Here is a 22,243-nt window from a genome sequence, read left to right on the forward strand (position 1 = left end):
ATTTTTTATAGACAGTGGGTGTGGTTGTACATATTTTTTAGTCCCAGCATTTGGGAAAGCAGAGACAGGTGGGTCTCTGAATTTGAGGCCAGCCTGGTCCTCACAGTGGGTTTCAGCCCAGCCAAGTCTATATAGATGAGACACTGTCTCAAAAATAATTTTTCAGTGGGGCAATGGTGGTGCACGCCTTTAATCCCAGCACTTGGGAGGCAGAGGCAGGCAGATTTCTGAGTTCGAGGCCAGCCTGGTCTACAAAGTGAGCTCCAGGACAGCCAGGGCTATACAGAGAAACCCTGCCTCGAAAAACCAAAACTTAAGTCCTCTTCAAGCAGTTTGCACTCTTTAACTACTAAGCTATCTCTCTAGCTCCAGGTATGCTTTTTTAAAAAGACAATGCCTTGCTATAAAGCCTGGGCTAGTCTGAAACTCTATAATCCATCCTGGCCTTGACTTTACTTTGCATCCCAAGTATAGGATTATAGGCATACCTTACCACATCCAGCTTGAACATTATTTTTAGATAATTTATATGCCTGTCTTTTTAAAAATGGTTTTATTATTTATTTATACATACACTGTTGCTGTCTTCGGACACACCAGAAGAGGGCATTGGATTCCATTACAGAGGGTTATAAGCCACTTTGTGGTTGCTGGGAACTGAACTCAGGACCTCTGGAAGAGCAGTCAGTGCTCTTAACCACTGAGCCAGCTCTACAGCCCATGAGTCTGTCTTATAACTGGAATATTTACTCCATTAAATGAAATTTGGTTGTATTTAGTTTGTCAGGGCTCAATAATTCTCAGAATTTTGTTTTTCATTTTTTCTTTGTTTTGTTCCAGTCCTGTCTGGCTTGGAACTTGTAATGGAGACCAGGCTAGCCTTGAACTTCCATCGATTTTTTTTATTGCCTCTGACATCTGAGTATGCATGCCACCTCATCTACCTTCAGAATTCAATTAGTTATTGCCAATTAAGCTATGCCTCTTCAATTTTTTTTCCTGCTTATAAAGAACAAACATTTCTCACTGTTCTGGAAGCTGACAGTGTATGAGCAAGACAGTAGCTGACAGCGTTTGTCAGCAGGCTCTCTGGTTTACTGATGGAGTCTTCACACTGTGTCTTCAATGGTAGGACTTACATTTTACTTAGTAGCTATATCTACAGTCCATTTAAAGCAAAATGCTACAGCAGTTCTCAGAGAGCCCTGAGCTTGCACAGCCCCAGGACTATCTTCTCTGCTCCACAATAGCAACTAATGTCTGAGGACACTGTACTCCTCGAGTCTTTACTTCTTTAAAGTGCTGCCTTGGTATACCATAAGGAAGGATTTCTGGGTCGGGTGCCTGTGCCGCATTGCTAGAGTCCCTGTTTACCACGGACAAAGCTCTAGGCTTCATTCCTAACACTGCAGTTAAACAACAAGAAAAGAAAAACTAAAACATGTTTCTTTGGTAAATTGATAAACATAAAATAAAAACCAGGAAACAGATTCGGGCGTGGTGGCGCACGCCTTTAATTCCAGCATTTGGGAGGCAGAGGCAGGTGGATTTCTGAGTTCCAGGCCAATCTGGTCTACAGAGTGAGTTCCAGGACAGCCAGGACTACACAGAGAAACCCTGTCTCAAAAAAACAAAAACAAAAACAGGGAAACAGCTCTACTATCTTCCTGATAAAGTTAACTCTTAAGTAGCAAATATTCAATGCATACATGTTACTGAACATGTAATAGTATCAAAGTTGAAAATCAATGTGTTTACTTTAAAAACAAAAAACAGGGCTGAGCTTGCTATACCTTTTTAGTATCAGGCAGAGGCAGGCAAATCACTGGCAATAAAATCACAAGCAATAAAAACCAAGAGGTTCCACCACAGGAACACATAAAATAAGAAAAAATATGTCCTGATAGTATACTATTAACATAAATGCCTTCCCACTGTGGAAAAATGACTTCACTTGAACAAAATAATTTGTTCTAAGCTTTGTTTTGTCTAGTCTAATATACTTATAAATTGTAGATATATAAAACCAAACTAGCCGCCAGAGGTGGAAATCAATGAAAACTGTCCAGCTTAATAGTAATAATAATTAAATAGCTATCTAGTGCTTTGAGTGTAGGGTACATATGAGAAAAATCTAATGAAGTGATCTGGCATTTTATTTTTTGGGGTTAGAATTTCCCTGCGTTAAAGCTGGCTTTGAGGGCTGGTGAGATGGCTCAACGAGTAAAAGCACCGACTGCTCTTCTGAAGGTCATGAGTTCAAATCCCAGCAACCATATGGTGGCTCACAACCACCCGTAACAAGATCTGACGCCCTCTTCTGATGTGTCTGAAGACAGCCACAGTGTACTTACATATAATAAATAAATCTTAAAAAAAAAAAAAAAAACTGGCTTTGAGCTCCTGACTCAGCTCCTACAGTTGGACTACAGCTTATAAACTAGGCCTACTTTCTGTGTTCTTGAATGGTGTGGGGTTTATTGTTTATCTAGTGATCATTTCAGGGATTATATAAAATAAACAGACAACACTTTACATTTTATAGATATAGCCACTATGCCTGGATGGTATTGTTTTTCTAAGACAATTTTTCTTTGTAGCTCTGGCTGTTAAGGAACTACTTTAGACCAGGTTAGTCTTAAACATACAGAGATCTGAACGCCTCTGCCTCCCAAGTGCTGGGATTAAGGGTGTGCACTATGCTCAACTTCGTAGATTTTTTTAAATGCTGCTTTGATTACATTTATGGAGGTCAAAGGACAACTTCCCAGAGTCAGTTCTCTCATATGGGTCCCAGGCATCAAACTCAAGTTGTCAGGCTTGCTAGTAAGCACCTTCAGCTGCTGAGCCTGTATTGTTTTTTAAAGGAATTTTAAAAGATTACTTTGTTTTATTGAATAGTTTCTGTACCTTTTTTCAGCCTTTTGATTGTTTTGAAACAGGGTCTTTTATGTAGTCCAGGCTAGCCTTCACTATGTAGCCTGCCTCCTGATGGGCTCATAGGTGTACACCACACTTGGTTTACAGCAATGGAATCCAAAGGTCTGTATCTGCTAGGCAAGTACTCAGTCAACTGGGATATATCCCCAGCTATTTTTAGCTTTTTAAGACACTATCTTACTACACAGCTAGCCACACCTGATTTGTGGTGACCCTATAGCTTTCGCCTATCATGTGCTTGAAGTAAAAATATGCACCATCAACACTCAGGATTATATCTTAGCTATTTTTCAATAATCTTTTCTTTTTTTTGAGATAGAATCTCAAGTAGCCCAGATCGGTCTCAAAACGTATGATATAGTTTCCAGGCCCGCCAAGGGTATAGTGAGATTCTGTCTCAACAACATTAAAGGTCTGCATGTGACAACCCAGACAACGGATGCTTAAGTACTACAAACTCTACAATATACTTTCCTGAGGACTAGTAGGGGTAGCCTGGTGTAGTGGAGCATGCTGGTAATCCCAGTGTTTGGCAAGCCGAGACAAGGCAGAACGACTTATTAAAGTAAGCCTTAGGCTATACAGAGAGTCTATCTCAAAACTAATAAGCCAGGTTTGGTGTGGGATGCCTGTAATTCTAGCACTTATGAGGTGGGGGCCAGAGGACCAGGCGTTCAAGGACACCTTTCTGCATATACTGAGTTTGAGGTTAGCCTGAGCTATGTGCCATCTTTGTCTTAAGAATAACAATCATGAAGTTATAGATTTCAACACTATGGGTAATATGCCTTTATTTTACTTCAAAGTTACTTGGAAGTTTGAGGCCAGCTCTCACTACTCACACATCAACACACCCAACATGGTATAAAGTTATGGACACTAACTATATTCTGTATTTGTGTTTATGTACATGACTGTGGAGGCCAGAGGTCAAAATCCAGTTCAACTGCTTCTCCTTTCCCTTTGTTTTTGAGACAGGGTTTCTGACTGAAACTGGAACATCCAGATCTCCCTAGGCTGGCCTGTCTCAACCTACCTAGCACTAGGATTCCGGTTCATACAGGTATGCCTGGCTTCTACACGGTGCCTAGCAAGCAAGCAAGCACTTAGTTGAGTCACCCCTAGCACTCTGTATGATATACTTCTAAAAGAAGATGTTCTCTATCAGCTAATTAGTACTTAAACTATGAGATCAAGTGGAACTGTTATAAAAATAGAACCAGTGATCTTCAATAAACCAGCCTACTCCCCGCCTTAGTTTCCTAAGTGCTGGGATTACAGGTGTGTGTCACCACACCAGGCTTTTTATGACTTTAAAAAAAAATCTATGTAACTATTAAAGGCAAGTGGTGAGATGGCTTATCTGTTCAGAGCATTTGGTGCTCTTGCAGGGGACCTGGATTCAGTTCCCAGCACTATACTGTGACTCAAAGCCACCTATTACTCATGTGCCCTCTTTTGGTTTCCCTGGATACCAGGCACATACATGGCACACACATATATATGCAGACACATATACACATGAAACAAATAACACCTTTTTTTGTTTGTTTTTCGAGACAGGGTTTCTCTGTGTAGCCCTGGCTGTCCTGGAACTCACTCTGTAGACCAGGCTGGCCTCGAACTCAGAAATCTGCCTGCCTCTGCCTCCCAAGTGCTGGGATTAAAGGTGTGAACACCTCTGTTAAGTGGGAACTGTGCTCAGGTAGCCAGGCTTCCATCCAGTCTTTATCTATTAAGCCATCTCTCGGGCCTGAAACAGGATTTCTAAAAGAAAGCATATTTCCTAAATCCTGAAAAGGATAACGTGCAGATAACGCTGCCTCTCTAATCCACAACCTAAGTTTCTCGGCTTTCACTGTTTTAAATGCAAGTAAACACATCTCAACAGCTTTAAATATTTTCATGTATTTTATTTTTAAAACACTTATAATTTTGCAAGCTAGCAGTAAAATATTGCCCTCAATATTTTACTAATTAGCACCGTATAGCTTTTAAAGCTAGCTGGAACATTGTTTCACTGTAAATGACTGCAAAATAAGATGTGAAATTAGTCTCAACATAAGGTCATAAATTAAATCATTATTATTTTTTGGCTCTAGGCACATATGTGTACTTTAAAGATGAATTTAACTACATTAATGTATTTGGCCAATCTAAAACTCAAAGTATAATAGTTTCAAGCAGCATTTAATCTCTCAAATTATTCTAAAAATGCATATAAAGAAATTGAGAAATTAGATATAAAAACAAAAGGTCACCCTTTACCTTTTAGAAATCACTTAATATTTGGAAGAATAACAAAATAAATTGGTGAAAAAGTCCTTTGGTGCAAAGATTGGTTAAACATAGGTTTAGCACACATTACCATTCTCATGCTTCTCATGCTTCTAAGCAGCCTTACCAAAAAGCCACAGAAAGGTCTGGAACAACTCACAGCAACAGCTGGAAGGCTGAAATCAAATTCCTTAGTGCTAAAAAGATCCCAAGTCATTTGTGTAGTTTTAAATGGAAGCCTAGACATTTAACCACTATGTTAATGTTCTCATCTGGGAAAAAAAAAAAAACAACAAAAAAACAACTTTCCAAAAGGTAGAAAAAAACTAATTATACCCAAATTACTTCCACATATTTTAAAAAAGGATATTTTCATTTCCTATCTTCTGATAAGAGCATTCTTCAGAGCTCTGGGGTCAGAGTCCAGAGCCACACACGACTGCTCACTAGCACGCCTGTCTTACATGCCAGTAGAATCAAGTCCAGTTTTGCCATCTGTGGATGACTATGACAAGATACAAAAGCATGTGTTTGCCATAAATAGCTCCGGCTAATAGCAGAGAGCGCACACGGAGCAGATCAAATTCTCTATAAGGAGAAAGCTCTGGGCCACAGCCAAGTTCCATTACTAAGCTTTAAGACTGCTATACGATTTTTTTTTCCCAATTCATTTTGGAAAAGCTATGAAGGAACTGTGGCTGAGACAAACATTCCTAAACATCACAATCATCATTAACCTTCGAATGACATTTTACAAATTATTTTCATTATGACCAAGTAATAAAAACATCCTACTTATACTACTCAATTCTCAGTAATGTAACTCTGGATTAATATCCTAGCTTATCTAGAGAATAAATAAGATACTGGATAGGCCAAAGTGCAAAAAGAATTTTTTTCTGATCTCCATTTTATAACATAAATAAGCATTTATAAAATTACCACTCTTTTAATGATTGTATATAAGTGATTTTAAGATGTTTTTAAACCAAAGATTAAAGGAAAAAAAATTCCAAATACCAGTGCAGAGCTTAATCACCGTTACCCTAAAATTTCACATAACAATTTGCAAAATTTCCAAGGAAAACAAGGCAACATTCTGTAATCTGCCACAATTTTTATTGCAACGTGGCCACTTTTGTGAGGGTAGGGAGTTTGATCTCAAAACAATGTTCCATTTAAGGCTCTTTTATACAGAAATTGCCATCATGACTGATATTCAAAATATCTGTAGTGTTTCAAGACTCATATGGTAAACATAAATTATACAGTAGTGTACACTCATCGGGAAACCAAAGACATTAGCACAGCTGTTTCTTTGAAAAAAATATGAAGGCAAGAAGAATGAACACTGAGATACTAGGATAAATTGATGACAGGTAATAAAACTTAATTGGCATTCTTTATAAGGGATTAAACGCATTAAAAAAAAAGTGCTTTTAACGAATAGTGTTAAATCTGTGCTGCCAGGTCACAAAAATAGGCTTGCCAAGGCAGGTGAGGTGTATGAAGGCTCCAGTGCCTCAGAGAACGGTAATCAAGTGCAACTATAAATAATACTGAAACAAGTCTCCCATATGACCGACCAGTGGATAATATTTTCAAGGCATTCAGTTAGCTTACCCTTTGTAGTACTCTAAGCTATTCACATTGACAACCACATCCATTGTAACGTTCACTGCAAGGAAGGCATGGAACCAGTTTGTTTTGGCTAAAATAAGACAGGAAGGCATTCCTTGGGAATACAGAAAAGTAACCATATGAAACAGTCTCATGGCAATACTGACAGGCTTCTTATATTCACTCATTCACGAACGGGACCAGTGAAAAGGGAATAAACAAAAAAAAACAAAACCTAATACAATTCCAGTGGACTGAGCTGGAGAGATACGTGTAAGCCCCTTAAGATCAAATGGCACTTGGCTATTATTTTATAGTGGCTTTCCTTCAAGGGAAACTACAACACTGCCCCCCAGTTTCTCTCCCAGCGTCGAGCGGTCCTTAATATCGTCCAAGCCATTTACTTGCCACTCATGTTTAATACCTAAAACGGAAAAGAAAAACACACCTCATTAACCTTATAACTAAGAAAGAGTAAAAAAAAAAATTTTTTTTTTTTGTACAGAACAGTCGATGTTGGTACCTGTAAATTTCTTTTTAATGGCATCTTTAGAGCTAGCATAAATCATCTTGCTTTTTAACGGTGCACTTTCAGGAGCCCTACGGGGGAGAAAATGTTGAATTTCAAAAGAAAAACAAAGGCAAAAACTGACTCTGATAATAATAATCCTTGCACTTTTAGAAGTACTTTTTTTCTTTTGTTTTTACACACCAGAATATAAATACTAGGTCTTCTTTCTTAGACTCTTTTGTTTCGTACGTGGCATCGTACAAAGCATATCGGCAATCATTCAGAGGCAACAACTTCACAAAAGATGTGTAGGGGTCCTCTACAGTGTCACCAATGTCACCCACCAAGATCTGCTTGGCTTCCTCTACAATTATTTGTCTTTTGTCATCGCTCAAACAGAAGAGAACTGCTTTCTTTCTTTTTTTGATCTCCTCCTGTGTAGAAGATTTTCTTACTTTCATATCATTAAAAACTTTGATGACTTCATCATTCACTGTAACTCCAGATGCCTGAAAACAAACAAAGGGTGGGAATTTAGAATAAGGATTTCGGTTTTAACCAAAATCATAGACTTCAGTCTGGCCAGAGTATTAAAAAACTGCACCAAACAACGTAAGCAGTCCTATTAGGTCTGTCAATTTTAAATATCAGAAGAAGATACGGGTAAAATGTCTAACTCATACTGCTCATTCATCCTTCTTAAAGGAGTACGGAGAGAACCGCTAACGGGAGGTGGGAAGGGACAAATACAGTTGAGCCATGCCTGAAATGTTTCCTATTTCACTGGGTGATGTCAGAGCTTCAGGAGCAGCAGCAAAAATACCTTCTGTATTGTGTCAACTCTGCAGGCCTTAAAAAAAAACACTCCAGGATTTCAGTTAACGCTTCTACTATTTTTTTTTTCTTTCTTTAAAGCCGTCTTAGCCACGGCTGCTTCCACATAAGGAAAGAGAATCAAGTGTAAACTCCAACCCGCTGCGGCTACAGCGATTACGCCCCACCGCCCATTGGCAGCCGCTTTGAAACTAACAGATCCCGTGAAAAGGCTCCCTACGGCGAGAAAAGCGTTTTAAAATAGGTTTCTACCTGTTCAATCTCCTCGGAACGGCGTTATGGCCGGCCTCCTAGACCCTCACCCAGAGGCTGCTGGCCACGTACCAACCTTACAGCGCGCGAGTTAAAAACCTTAAGCCGCGCAGGGCAGAGCAACACGCGGGGGCCCTGGCCCAAGGAGCGACCCTCTCGCGCCGGGCCTGCGCCGGGCCCTCCCGCCTCGGGACTCGGAGCGGCCGCAGGGCCTCGAGCCCTCGGCCCGCAGCGCCGAAGCGCCCACCGCACAGGCCCAGGCAGGGTTAAGATGGCGGCCGCGCGGGGATCCGCGCCGCGCCCAGCATTCCCCCGCCGGCGCGCCCACCTTACCATAGTGCCCGCGGCTGAAGTGGCTGCGGCGGCGGTGGCTCGGACTCCGGCTCGGTGGCACTGGGACGAGAAGAAGGAGGGGTCGGCGGCGGGCAGCAGAGAGTGCAGGGCACGCCGGGAGCTGCAGCCGGGCGGGCGGGCGGCGGGCTGGAGGGCCGCAGGGCGGGCGGGGCGGGGGCGGTCACGTGGTCAGGCCCCGCCCCCGCCGCTGTCCTCCGCCTGACCCCGGAGCTCCAGAACCGCTAGCAGAACCACGCGCAGCGGCGGCGGGAGCCCCGATGCTGACAGGGATGGTCGTAGCGACCAATCCGGGTTCAACGCTCGAGCGGTTCGCGGGCTCCTGGCGCTGCTCTGGGGGGTTGTGACGTGAGGAAACGGGGTGTGGTGGTCGGGTAGAGAGCTCTTTGCTTCATTCACTTGCGCTTTCCACGGAAAGGGTCCGGATTGTAACCTTTCGGGACCCCTTTGGAAAGCCCCGACTTTGAATGAATCGTTAAGATCTTATTCTTCTTTGTGTGTTTGAATTGAGACAGGATCTCGTTTGGAGTCTTTTGCGGGTCTCTTGATTCATGAAGTAACTGCAGATGACCTTGAACGGATCCCGCCTCCATCCTGCAGGTGTTGGGATTACAGGCAAGCACCACCTCCCTGGGTTTAGACCCCTCTTATTACTAAAAGGAGAACGAACACTATAAATATTACCTTAGTGATTGAAGTACTAAGCAAAGGCAGAATGAGAAGCAGGAATGTTGGCTTATACCTGGAATTCTGCAAGAAGAGGGTGAGGTCACAAAAAGTCTCTGGAGATACCTTGGACAGAATTATAATCCAAGTAAAACCAGAAACTGCTCAAGTTACGTTTCTTTTCCCCTGTAAATGGGATGTATTGAGATTACTAGAAAAATAAATGTTTATATGTGGAGAGAAAAGGGCCTGACACATTTGATTTGGTAATTGTGTTGAAATCGTGTGTGTGTGTGTGTGTGTGTGTGAGAGAGAGAGAGAGAGAGTGTGTGTGTGTGTGTGTGTGTGTGTGTGTGTGTGTGTGTGAATAGGTGTGCTGTGGGAGTCATTTCTCCTCTACCGTGTGGGCCCTGGGAATTAAACTTAAGTCATCGAGCTTGGTGGTACCCTATCCCCATGTCAGGCAGCACACAGGCAGTCGTCACCTGTGAGCTCAGCTCCATGGACCCTGACTCCCTCTCCTAACCTTCACAAACACCTGCACATGTGCACACACATAAAAAATAAATGTAAAAAATCCTTTTGTTTTTACTCAGTGTACATGTAGGTGTATCTGTGTGAAGGTCTGCTATGTGTGTGTGGGTGCCCTTAGTAGCCAGAAGATGTTTGATCACTGGAGCTAGAGTTGCAAGAGTGGCAGACCATTGTGAGCTGCCTGAGCTGCCTGTTGTGGGTGCTCCGGTCCACTCTACTTTCTCAGGCCCACAGATTTATTATTATACATAAGTACACTGTAGCTGACTTCAGACACACCAGAAGAGGGCATCAGATATCCTTATAGGTGGTTGTGAGCCACCTTGTAGTTGCTGGGATTTAAACTCAGGACCTTTGGAAGAGCAGTCAGTGTTCTTAACTACTGAGCCATCTCTCCAGCCCTAGTTTGTTCTTAAGAGTGAGTGCTTCTTGAGCATGGAGAAAGGATTGTGGGAGGGGGTGACTTGGAGGTGGGCAATGAGCAGAATGTAAAGTGAATAAGTAAAAAAATAAATAGTAAAATAAAAAAAAAATTGCCGGGCAGTGGTGGCGCATGCCTTTAATCCCAGCACTGGGGAGGCAGAGGCAGGCGGATTTCTGAGTTCGAGGCCAGCCTGGTCTACAGAGTGAGTTCCACGACAGCCAGGGCTATACAGGAATTCACTCAAAAAAAAAAAACAAACAAACAAACAAAAACAAAAAAATTGGAGCTGAGACAAAAGGATGGACCATCTAGAGACTGCCATATCCAGGGATCCATCCCATAATCAGCCTCCAAACGCTGACACCATTGCATACACTAGCAAGATTGTGCGGATAGGACCCTGATATAGCTGTCTCTAGTGAGACTACGCCAGGGCCTAGCAAACACATAAGTGGATGCTCACAGTCAGCTATTGGATGGATCACAGGACCCCCAATGGAGGAGCTAGAGAAAATACCCAAGGAGCTAAAGGGATCTGCAACCCTATAGGTGGAACAACATTATGAACTAACCAGTACCCGGGAGCTCTTGACTCTAGCTGCATATGTATCAAAAGATGGCCTAGTCAGCCATCACTGGAAAGAGAGGCCCATTGGACTTGCAAACTTTATATGCCCTAGTACAGGGGAACGCCAGGGCCAAAAAGTGGGAGTGGGTGGGTAGGGGGTGGGGGGAGGGTATGGGGGACTTTTGGGATAGCATTGGAAATGTAAATGAGGAAAATACCTAATTAAAAAAAAAAGAGTGCTTGCTTTTAGGAATTGTATAATGAAGTCCCATGTAGGACAGCTGGCATCAACTAAACAAGCCAAGAGTAGAAACCTGCTATTCTGGTAAAGCCTATTGCTGACCCAATGTAACTTGTCCTTTCAATATTTATTTATTTATTTGTCTATTTGTCTATTTATCTATTTATCTATTTATCTATTTATCTATTTATTTATTTATTTATTTATTTATTTATTTATTTGAGACAGGGTCTCACTATATGTGTAGGACTGACTGGCCTGAATTTGCTATGCAGACCAGGTTAGCCTACAGAGATCTGCCTGCCTCTGTGTCCTGAGTTCTGGGATTAAAGGTGTGCTGGCCTATTTTATTAGTAGTTAACATTATGACTTACACATCTCACGTGTCGTTATCATCTCCCTCTGCCTTCTGCCTTTGCTGTGCTGAAGCTGTTTGCCTCGTGTGGTCTATTTGCCAGTTATTGGTATTATTTCCCGAGGTATTGGAGTCCTTTTTAGAGAATCATTGCCTAGACCTATATCTTGAAATACTTTTCCTGTATTTTCCTCTAGCAGTCTCAAAGTTTGGAGTCTCACACGAAGGTTTTAGATCCATCTTAAATTTGTGGGTCCATGTAGAGTGAGACCATTCTCCTTTTTTTTTTTTTTTGTGGAAATCCAGTTTCCTGAGATCATTTGCTTAACAACCTTCCCCCCAAAGTATTTCAAGTTCTTTTAATTGAGATTTGATAGATTTTTATTTTATATGTATGAATTGTTTGTATCATATCTGTGCACCATGGAGGTCAGAGAGGGCTCCAGTTCCCTTAGAACTGATGTCACAGATGGTTGTGGGCTGCCATGTGGGTGCTGGGGATCAAACACAGGTCTTTGGAAGAACGACCAGTGCTCACAATTGCTGAGCCATCTCTCTCCCTAATATATGTGTTAGACTATTATAGTTGGGCTTCTTTTTGAACCTTATATTCTATTGGTGTGTGTGTCTACTTGTCTTTGATGTTTTGTTACTGTGACAGACCTAGAATTTGAGACCAAGTCTTCTAATAACTCCAGAATTACTCTTTGTCCTTGAGACTGCCATTTATAGTTTTATAAATAATGTCATTGAATTTTAAGGTGGATTTGTATTGATTGCTTTTGTTAACACAAGCATTTTTACAATATTAATTCCACCAATCTGAGCACAGGATCTTTAGCCTGTGAAATGTCATAAAGTTTTTATGGAAGAGGCTTTTCATCCCCTTGACTAGGTTAATCTCTTGGTATGTATTTATTTGAAAATGATGAGACCCGGGTGTAATGGCACACACCTTTAACCCCAGCACTCTAGAGGCAGAGGCTGGTGAATGGATGGATCTCTGAGTTGGAGGCCAGCCTTCTCTCTCTCTCTCTCTCTATCATAAAATTTGAAATTTTATTTTTAGATTATCTTATTTTATATGTATAAGTATTTTGCTCCCACCTTTGTATATACATCTGACTTGGTGCCTTAGGAGGTCAGGAGCAGGCATTGGCTTCCTGGAGCTGGAGTTATGGAGTTAGCAGCCACTATGTTGGTACTGGGAATTAAACCCAGGTCCTCTGCAAGAACAAGGGCTCTTAACCAAGCCATCTCTTTAACACCATATTTACTTATTTCTAAAGATTTATTTTATGTGTATGAGTGTTTTGCCTGCAGGTATACACGTCTGCCACGTGTATGCCTGTGCCTTGAGAAGTGGTGAGAGGTGAGTGTCATAGTCCCCGGAACTGGAGTCCTAGATGGCTGTGAGGTGCCATGTGGACACTGGAAATAGAGCTGTCTTAGTTAGGGTTTTCATTGCTGTTAAGAGACAAAATGACTAAAGCAACTTTTATAAAGGACCACATTTAATTGGGGCTGGCTTACAAATTCAGAGATTTAGTCCATTATCATCATAGCGGAAACCATGGCTGTGTCCACACACAGTGCTGGAGAAGGAGCTGAGAATTCTGTATCTTGACCCAAAGGCAGTCAGGAGAGGACTATCTTCCAGGCAGCCAGGAGGAGGGTCTCAAAGTCCACCCTTACTGTGACACACTTCCTTCAACAAGGCCACACCCATTTCAACAAAGCCACGCCCCCTAACAGTGCCACCCCCTGGGCCAAGCATATTCAAATCACCACATCAGTAAATGCTTTGAACCACTGAGCCATCTCTCTAACCCCTATGTTTATTTTTAAATTTTCCATAATTTGTTTTTTTGTTCACTTTACATCCCAATTGAAGCCCCCTCCCTCTTCTTCTCCCAGTCCTGCCCTTACAAATCCCTCCCCCAATTACCTTCTCTTCTTCTCCTCAGACAAGGGGAGTCCCCCTTGAGTACCACTCCACAGTGGGACATCTAGTTCCAGCAGGACTAGGCATATCCTTTCCCATTAAAGCCCAACCAGGCAGTCCAGGTAGAGGAAGGGGATCCATTAACAGGCAACAGAATCAGAGACAGCCCCCTTTCCATGGGGGACCCACATGAAGACCAAGCTGCACATCTGCTATAAATCTGTAGGGGGCCTAGGCCCAGCCCACGCATGATCTTTTGTTGATGGTTCAGTCTCTGTGAGTCCCCATGGGCCCAGGTTAGCTGATTCTGTAGGTCTTCTTGTGGTGTTCTGGACCCCTCTGGCTTGCTCAATTCTATGATGTGTGTGTGTGTGTGTGTGTGTGTGTGTGTGTGTGTGTGCTCTAAAGAATCATTTATGTACCCTATAGCTGTCTTCAGACACACCAGAAGAGGGCATCAGAGCCACTAGGTGGTTGCTGGAAGTTGAACTCAGGACCGCTGGAGGAGCAGTCAGTGCTCTTAACCACTGAGCCATCTCTCTAGCCCGATGTGTTTGAAATAGTATTCTATAGTGACTTAGTCTAGAGATTAAAATGGAAAGGATATTCCTCTGTCAGAACCCATCCCACTCACTGAATTATTTTTCCGCTTATCCTAAATAAATCTGTTTGCTCATTCCTCATCACATTTCTTTATTAGTCTTGGGTGTGACACAGCAAACTCGGGAAACCCTGGTCCAGGATGGCTTTGGTGACCATCTGCTACCCTAGCTCAAAGTTCACCAGAAGCTGAGAGAAGCTCTTTTATTTAAAAACAAATGACCCCAAAACAAAACTCCACACTACATTAGCCCCAACCTTTCACTTTTCCTTAATCTACTGTTTATTCTGATAAAAGGAGGAGGAGGAGGAGGAGGAGGAAGAAGAGGAGGAAGGAAGGAAGGAAGGAAGGAAGGAAGGCAGGCAGGCAGGCAGGCAGGCAAGAAAAGGAAAAACTAGCCGAGAGTGGTGGCACACGTCTTTAATCCCAGCATTCGGGAGGCAGAGGCAGGCAGATTTCTGAGTTCGAGGCCAGCCTGGTCTACAGAGTGAGTTCCAGACAGCCAGACAGCTATACAGAAAACCCTTTCTCGAAAACCCAAAAAAAAAAAAAAAAAAAAAAAAAAAGAAAGAAAGAAAGAAAAGAAAAAGAAAAAGAAAAAGAAAAAGAAAAAGAAAAAAAGAAAAAGAAAAAAGAAAAGGAAAAACTTTCCCCAGTACACAAACATGATCCTCATGTTAAAAAAAAAAAAAAAAAAAAAAAAAAAAGCCAGGGAAAGAAGACCTTCAGTGCTTGATAAATTTACTATAGTCTCTGTTGTTGTTGTTGTTGTTGTTGTTGTTGTTGTTGTTGGTTTGGTTTTGAGACAGGGTTTCTTTGTGTAGCCCTGGCTGTCCTGGAACTCACTCTGTAGACCAGACTGGTCTCAAACTCAGAAATCCACCTGCCTCTGCCTCCCAAGTGCTGGGATTAAAGGTGTGCACCACCAACGCCCAGCATATGTCTTGGGCTTGGTTTTGTTTGTATCTTTGTTGCTGTTTTTTGTTTTTTTTTTTTTTTTTTAAGATTTATTTATTGATTATATGCAAGTACACTGTAGCTGTCCTCAGACACTCCAGAAGAGAGATCTTGTTACGGATGGTTGTGAGCCACCATGTGGTTGCTGGGATTTGAACTCCTTACCTTCGGAAGAGCAGTCGGGTGCTCTTACCCACTGAGCCATCTCACCAGCCCCTTTGTTGCTGTTTTGAGGCAGGCTCTCACTATGTAACCCTGGCTGGCTTGGAACTCCCAAAGTAAGCCAGGTTGATCTTGAGCTCAGAGATCTATCTGCCTCTGCCTCTCTGCCCCTTTGCCCTCATAGTGCTGGGCTTAAAAATAAGTGCTGCAGGCTGGTGAGATGGCTCAACAGGTAAGAGTACTGACTGTTCTTCCGAAGGTCCTGAATTCAAATCCCAGCAACCGCATGGTGGCTTACAACCATCCCTAATGAGATCTGATGCACTCTTCTGGTGTGCCTGAGACAGCTACAGTGTACCTACATATAATAATAAATACATCTTTTTAAAATTTTTTTTTAAGATTTATTTATTTATTATATGTAAGTCACTGTAGCTGTCTTCAGACACACCAGAAGAGGGAGTCAGATCTCATTAGGGATGGTTGTAAGCCACCATGTGGTTGCTGGGATTTGAACTCAGGACCTTCGGAAGAGCAGTCGGGTGCTCTTACCTGCTGAGCCATCTCACCAGCCCTTAAAATTTTTTTTTTTAGAAACTGTGAAAGGTGAATATTCCCTAGTGAACATTCTCCCAAGAAACAATCAAGATGGAGAGCTTATGACGGGTTAAAACTTTGAAAGTCGTTTTTAAGATCTTTTAAACATGATGAATCTGAGCCAAGCTAAGGGCCAAAGGCCTGTAATCCCAGCTACTTGGGAGGCTGAAGCAATAGGATTGCCATAGGTTCCAGGCCAGCATGGTTCACACAATGAGTTCCCAATCACTCTAGGCTGAATTGTGACATTGCCTAAAAATCTCACCTACCTACCCCCAAAAAGAAAAAGGATGGATCTGGAAGATTCTATCATTGTTTTTAACTTTATGTGTAATTACATGTGTGTGTATGTACATGTATGTGTAAGTACATGTGTGTGTATGTATGTGTGTATGTGCTAAATGTAGATGCCCACAGAGGTGATTGATTATGAGCTGCCTGACATGGGTGCTAGGAAGGGAACTCACGTTCTTGGCAAGAGGAGTAAATTTTCATATCCAATGAGCAATGTCTGCAGTCCCCATTTTGTTTTGAGTTTCCTTTTTGTGTTGTGAGACAAGGTCTCCTGTAGATCAGGCTAGCCTTGAACTCACTGACTTGAGATTGACCTTAACCCTCTGACCTTCCTGCCTTTGTCTTCCAAGTGGTAGGACCATGCATGGCCATGCCCAGTTTTGGTAAAACCTCTTTGAAAAGTAGTTTGATAACTTTAAAAAAAGTTTTTGAGGTAGGGTCTGACTCTATAGCTGTGGCTGCCCTGGAACTTGCTGTGTGTGTCAGGCTGGCCTTGAACTCACAGAGCTCCTCCTGCCTCTGCTTCCTGAGTGCTGGAATTAAAGCCATGCACCACCAACTCCCACAAAACTTCAACCTCCCCTAAAGCCCAGTGAGTCCCTTCCTATGTGCATATCCCAAAGACACTAAAGCTGGAAGTATTCATAACAGCTCAAACTGCAAACGACTGAAACGTCTCCCTACTGATGAATGGATAGAGGAAGTGTGCCCATGCCACAGAATATGGTTAGCCATCAAAGGAGTGAAGGATTTGTAATGTTGCCACCTGGATTAACCTAAAAATGCTGTTCAAAGTGAAAGACTCCAAAGACCACATACTACATAATGCTTTGTTAGTTGTCCAGTGGCTTCACCTGCTCGGGAGAGCGCCTTCCAGGCCCTAATAGCCTTTTCATCTGATTCAGAACTATTAAGAACTGGCTCCTTGAGCTCACCTAGTGATGAGTATAGGCTCCTTCTCCTAGAGACCTCCGCTAATTGATCTTTTTTCTTTTCTTTTTCCTTCTCCTTCCTTCTAATCTCTCCCCAGGTATTCTTACCTGACCTAAACTTTTCCTCGGGTTCAAGACCCATGGAAAGGCCTGTATACTTATTTTGTGAACCATATTTCCTCTTTGCTCCTACTCTCTCTCCCCGCTTTACTTCTGATAGATTGCCCTGAATTTCATCCAGAATTTTCAGCCCTGCCTTAACCACTTGATAACATGTGAAAAGGAACAAAAGGCTTCTAACACTAGAAAAAGTTCAAGGTCAAACATACCTTGTAAAGCTATTTCCCACTTTACTTCTGATAGACTGTCTTGAATTTCGTTAGAAAGTTCAAGGCCAGGCGTACCTTGTAAAGCTATTCCCCACTTTACTTCTGATAGACTGTCTTGAATTTCGTTAGAAAGTTCAAGGCCAGGCGTACCTTGTAAAGCTATTCCCCACTTTACTTCTGATAGACTGTCTTGAATTTCGTTAGAAAGTTCAAGGCCAGACTTACCTTGTAAAGCTATACTTACGGGTACCCTGTTCCCCAGCTGAAGAGTTCTGAATTCACGCAGTTGAATCCTTCTCAACAGTCTGTTTTACGGGAACACTTCATTACCACCATTCCCCAGCTGAAGAGTTCTGAGATGGTAACCGTCCCAGGTTTTCTCGTCTCGGGATTTCTCGTCCCAGGTCTTCTCGTCCCGTCCCGGGTCTCAGCACCAACTCTTACACGCGTTCTCGCGACCGGCCAGGAAAGACGCAACAAACCAGAATCTTCTGCGGCAAAACTTTATTGCTTACATCTTCAGGAGCCAGAGAGCAAGAGAGCAAGAAAAAGAACAAGAACAAGAACAAGAAAAGCAAGAGAGCAAGAATGAGAAAACAAGAGAGAGAAAAAGAATGGCAAAGCCCCGTCCCTTTTAAGGAGAATTATCCTCCGCCTAGGACGTATTACTCCCTGATTGGCTGCAGCCCATCGGCCCAGTTGTCATCACGAGAAAGGCAGAACACATGGCGGGAAAACTGCCCCTGCACGTGTGCAGATTATGTTTACCACTTAGAACACAGCTGTCAGCGCCATCTTATAATGGCAAATGTGAGGGCGGCTCCTCACAATAATGGATCCAGAACCGAAAGACCTGCAGACTGTAAACTAGTGGTTGTCTGTGGTGGGAAAGTGACACTGTACATACGGACTGCAATGAGCAGGAGGGAAAATGTTTTACAAGTTAGATAATGGTGATGTCACACAACTGTGAATTTAGTGAAAGCAAGATGGTACACATAAAAATGGTGAGTTTTATGGTCTGTGAACACCTCAGCATAGCTTTTATTTAAAACTATATTTGAGGGGCTGGCGGGATAGCTCAGCAGTTAAGAGCACCCACTGTTCCAGACACACATGTATGCACAGACACCTGTAGGGGCTCCCTGCAAGCATCACATCCAGGAAAGAAGACATCCAAGTGGGGTAAGAATGAACTCTGTTCAGCCTACTTACTCAGCAGGTGCTGGGCCTAACTTCTGGATTCTCACACTGGGTGGTTTACTTAAACAGAACAATTTTGGAAGAACGTTTTCTGATGACACTTAACTCAGTTCCAAGTGTACAAACAAACTTAAGTCATGTTTACACTGAGACTCTTTACAGCGCACAGGTGGCTTCTTCCATAAGGATGGATTCTGTTAACTCCGAACAATGCTCAGCATAGGGATCGAGGGAAACTGGAGTCAGGATTGGCCTGGCCCTAAGATAACCCAGAAGTCTCGTAGGCTGTTGTAAAGCATAGGTGAGGGCTGGCGAGATGGCTCAGAGGTTAAGAGCACTGACTGCTCTTCCAAAGGTCCTGAGTTCAAATCCCAGCAAGCACATGGTGGCTCTCAACCACCAGTAATGAGATCTGACGCCCTCTTCTGGTGCATCTGAAGACAGCTACAGTGTACTTATCTATAATAATAAATAAATCTTAAAAAAAAACACAGGTGACTTCTCATAAGGATGGGTTCTATCGATGGGGTAGCAATGCTCAAGAACTAGGTGTGTGTGGAGGGACTTTATCTGGGAAAAATAGACATCATAATCGGAAAAATAGACATCATAATCTGGGGGATTTGGGTGAGTGAGGTTGGGCCCTTCAGAGAGCAAAAGATCACATTCTTTTCCAGCATTCTTGGAGGAAGACAGGTAAACAGTTCCTTCCTTTGAAGAGGAAGCCCATACAAACACTGGCTTCTCCAGTGCTTGTCTATGTGTGCAAGAACCTCTTGCCCTCCATAGACATACATGTGAAACACTCATAAATAAAGAATAGAACTGAGGCTGAAGGGTATTTGTGGTGGTTTGAATAAGATTGGCCCCCAAAGGCTCATACGTTTAAATGCTTAGGGAGTGGCATTAGGAGGTTTGGCCTTGTTGGATGAAGTGTCACTGGGAGTGTGGGCTTCGGAGTTTCAAGCCAGGCCCACTGTCTCACTCATCCTGCTGCCAGCCGATCCAGATGTAGAACTTGAAGCTACTTCTCCAGCACTAAGTCTGTCTGCACCCTACCATGCTCTCCGACGGTGTGACAGTGAAGTAAGCTCTGGACTGGACACCAAGCCCCAGGGAAGGGTTTTTCTTCTAAGAGTTGCTGTGGTCATGGTGTCTCTTCACAGCAATAGAAGCACGAAGACTGTATTGCTTGGTGGTCGATTGCTTTCCTAGCATGTCCTCAGTTGCTTCTTGGTACTGCAGGAAAAGGGAAGGGAAGGGAGGGAGAAGAAAAGAGATGGGAAAGGAAACAGGGGTGGAGGAAGAGGAAGAGAAGGAAGAATGGGGTTTGGGAGGAAAGAGGGAAGGAAAGCAAGTTTCAAAACCAGGCATGGTGGCACACCTCTAATCCCAGCATTCTGCAAGATGAGGTAAGAGGATCAGAAGCTCAAGGGCGGGGCTGGCGAGATGGCTCAGCGGGTAAGAGCACTGACTGCTCTTCCAAAGGTCCTGAGTTCAAATTTCAGCAACCACATGGTGGCTCTCAACCATCTGTAATGAGATCTGACGCCCTCTTCTGGTGTGTCTGAAGACAGCTACAGTGTACTATGCATAGTAATAAATACACATCTAAAAAAAACTTAAAAAAAAAAAAGAAGTTCAAGGGCATCCTTGGCCAGGTAGGCCATATAGTGAGAGTATCCCTGTTAAAACAGAAAAACAGCAATAGCAGCAAACTCACCACTAGCAAAATAAAATTCTAACTATAGGATTGCCTATAAGATTTAGAAGACATGGTACCTCCTTCCTCCTTTATTCCTGACTAGTCCCAGAAGCAAAACCATAAACAACAATTCAGGATCTCTCCTCTCCTCTCCCTCTCCCTCTCCTCTCCTCTCCTCTCCTCTCTCCTCTCCTCTCCTCTCCTCTCCTCTCCTCTCCTCTCCTCTCCTCTCCTCTCCTCTCCTCTCCTCTCCTCTCCTCCCCTCCCCTCCCCTCCCCTCCCCTCCCCTCCCCTCCCCTCCCCTTTTTCTTTTCTTTTCTTTTCTTTTCTTTTCTTTTCTTTTCTTTTCTTTTCATTTCTGATTGATTGATTGATTGAGAGAGTCTTACTCTCTAGACCAGGCTGGCTTGGAATTCACTACTTAGCCCAGGGTGGTCTTGAATTCATAGCAATCCTCCTGCCTCAGTGGTAAGACCACAACCAGAGGTCACCACATCCATCTAGTTGAGGTTTTATAATAAGTGGCATTCGAATCTGAACTGTGTCCGTGAGCTAGTAAGTTAATAACTCGCAGCTGGTGTGCAGTTACACCATTGAAGCTGGCGGGCATAGCTGGCGTTTGAGGCCCTGCTGAAGAGCAATTCACCACTGCTGCTGCCATCATGTGACTCAGACTGCTAAGTTCCTTTACTGTGAGGTCATGCTCCTGAGTTAGAAAGAACTAGCAGTGAGATGTGTAAGGCCCACAGTGGGCTGTGTGGATCAGAGAGTGAGCCACAGAGATCAGAATACAGCCCATGGCGAGTGCTGTTTATTCTCTAGTTCTAAGTTCAGCTTGAATGTCGGAGAGATGTAACCCCCTCAACAGTTTGCCAGCAGTGTAGGGGGTAAGAAGCAGCAGGCAGGTGAGGGTGACACATAGGCCTTTAGTCTCAGCTCAAGAGGCAGAGGCAGAGGCAGGGAGGTCTCAGAGTTCAAGGCCAGGATGGTCAACAGAGAAAGTTCCAGGACAGCCAGGAATGGTCTTTTACCCTGTCTCGAAAACCAAAGAATAAAGCATATGACAGGGCTGGGAGACATAGCTCAATGGTTAAGAGCATATACTGTTCTTCCAGAGGACCCAAACCTTTTCTACATTCTGCAGGCACCTGACCTCAAATGTATATGCACCCATGCAGACACTCATGTCTTAGGATTTTACTGCTGTGAACAGACCCCATGGCCAAGACAACTTTTTTTTTAAAGACTTATTTATTTTATGTGAGTACACTGTTGCTGTCTTCAGACACACCAGAAGAGGGCATCAGACCCCGTTACAGATGGTTGTGAGCCACCATGTGGTTGCTGGGAACTGAACTCAGAACTTCCTGAAGAGCAGTGCTCTTAACCACTGAACCATCTCTCCAGCCACCCTTTGTTTTGTTTTGTTTTGTTTTTCGAGACAGGATTTCTCTGTATAACTCTGGCTGTCCTGGAACTTACTTTGTAGACCAGGCTGGCCTCAAACTCAGAAGTCCCAAGTACTGGGATTAAAGGCATACGCCACCACGCCCAGCTAAGGCAACTGTTATAAAGGACAACATTTAATTGGGGCTGACTTACAGGTTTAGAGGTTCAGTCCATTATCCAAGACAGGAACATGGCAGCATCCAGGTAGGCATGGTGCAGGAGGAGCTGAGAGTTCTGTCTTCATCTGAAGACTATTAGCAGAATACTGGCTTTCAGGCAGCTAGGAGGAGGGTTTCAAAGCCCATGCCCGTGGTGACACACCAACTCCAACAAGGCCACACATCTTAATAGTACAACTTACCCACCGGGCTATGTATATCCAAACCACCACAACTCATACACACATAATAAAAAAATAACTAAAATGAATCTTAAAACAAGAGTTTGTACCATTTTATAATCCTACCCACCAGGTAGGATCACAGACTTCAATTTC

At 43.2% G+C, this 22,243-nt stretch overlaps 1 protein-coding gene across 2 annotated transcripts; it reads right to left on the reverse strand.

Moving 5' to 3' along the window:
* Positions 1-4,838: 4,838 nt before the first annotated feature.
* Positions 4,839-8,901, reverse strand: Cfl2 (cofilin 2, muscle). 2 transcript variants are annotated; one of them, XM_006515452.3, is made up of 4 exons: positions 8,435-8,777; positions 7,550-7,857; positions 7,361-7,437; positions 4,839-7,261 (listed from the first exon to the last, which is right to left on the reverse strand). In XM_006515452.3, the coding sequence occupies exons 2-4, from the start codon at positions 7,807-7,809 to the stop codon at positions 7,149-7,151; spliced, it is 450 nt and encodes a 149-aa protein (XP_006515515.1). In that variant the 5' UTR covers positions 7,810-7,857; positions 8,435-8,777; the 3' UTR covers positions 4,839-7,148. The 2 variants fall into 2 exon arrangements, with proteins under 2 accessions (XP_006515515.1, NP_031714.1); NM_007688.2 differs by having other exon boundaries at positions 4,841-7,261; positions 8,768-8,901.
* Positions 8,902-22,243: the final 13,342 nt, after the last annotated feature.

This window comes from Mus musculus, chromosome 12, assembly GCF_000001635.26.
Source record: "Mus musculus strain C57BL/6J chromosome 12, GRCm38.p6 C57BL/6J".
In the NCBI taxonomy this organism is placed as follows: Eukaryota; Metazoa; Chordata; class Mammalia; order Rodentia; family Muridae; genus Mus; species Mus musculus.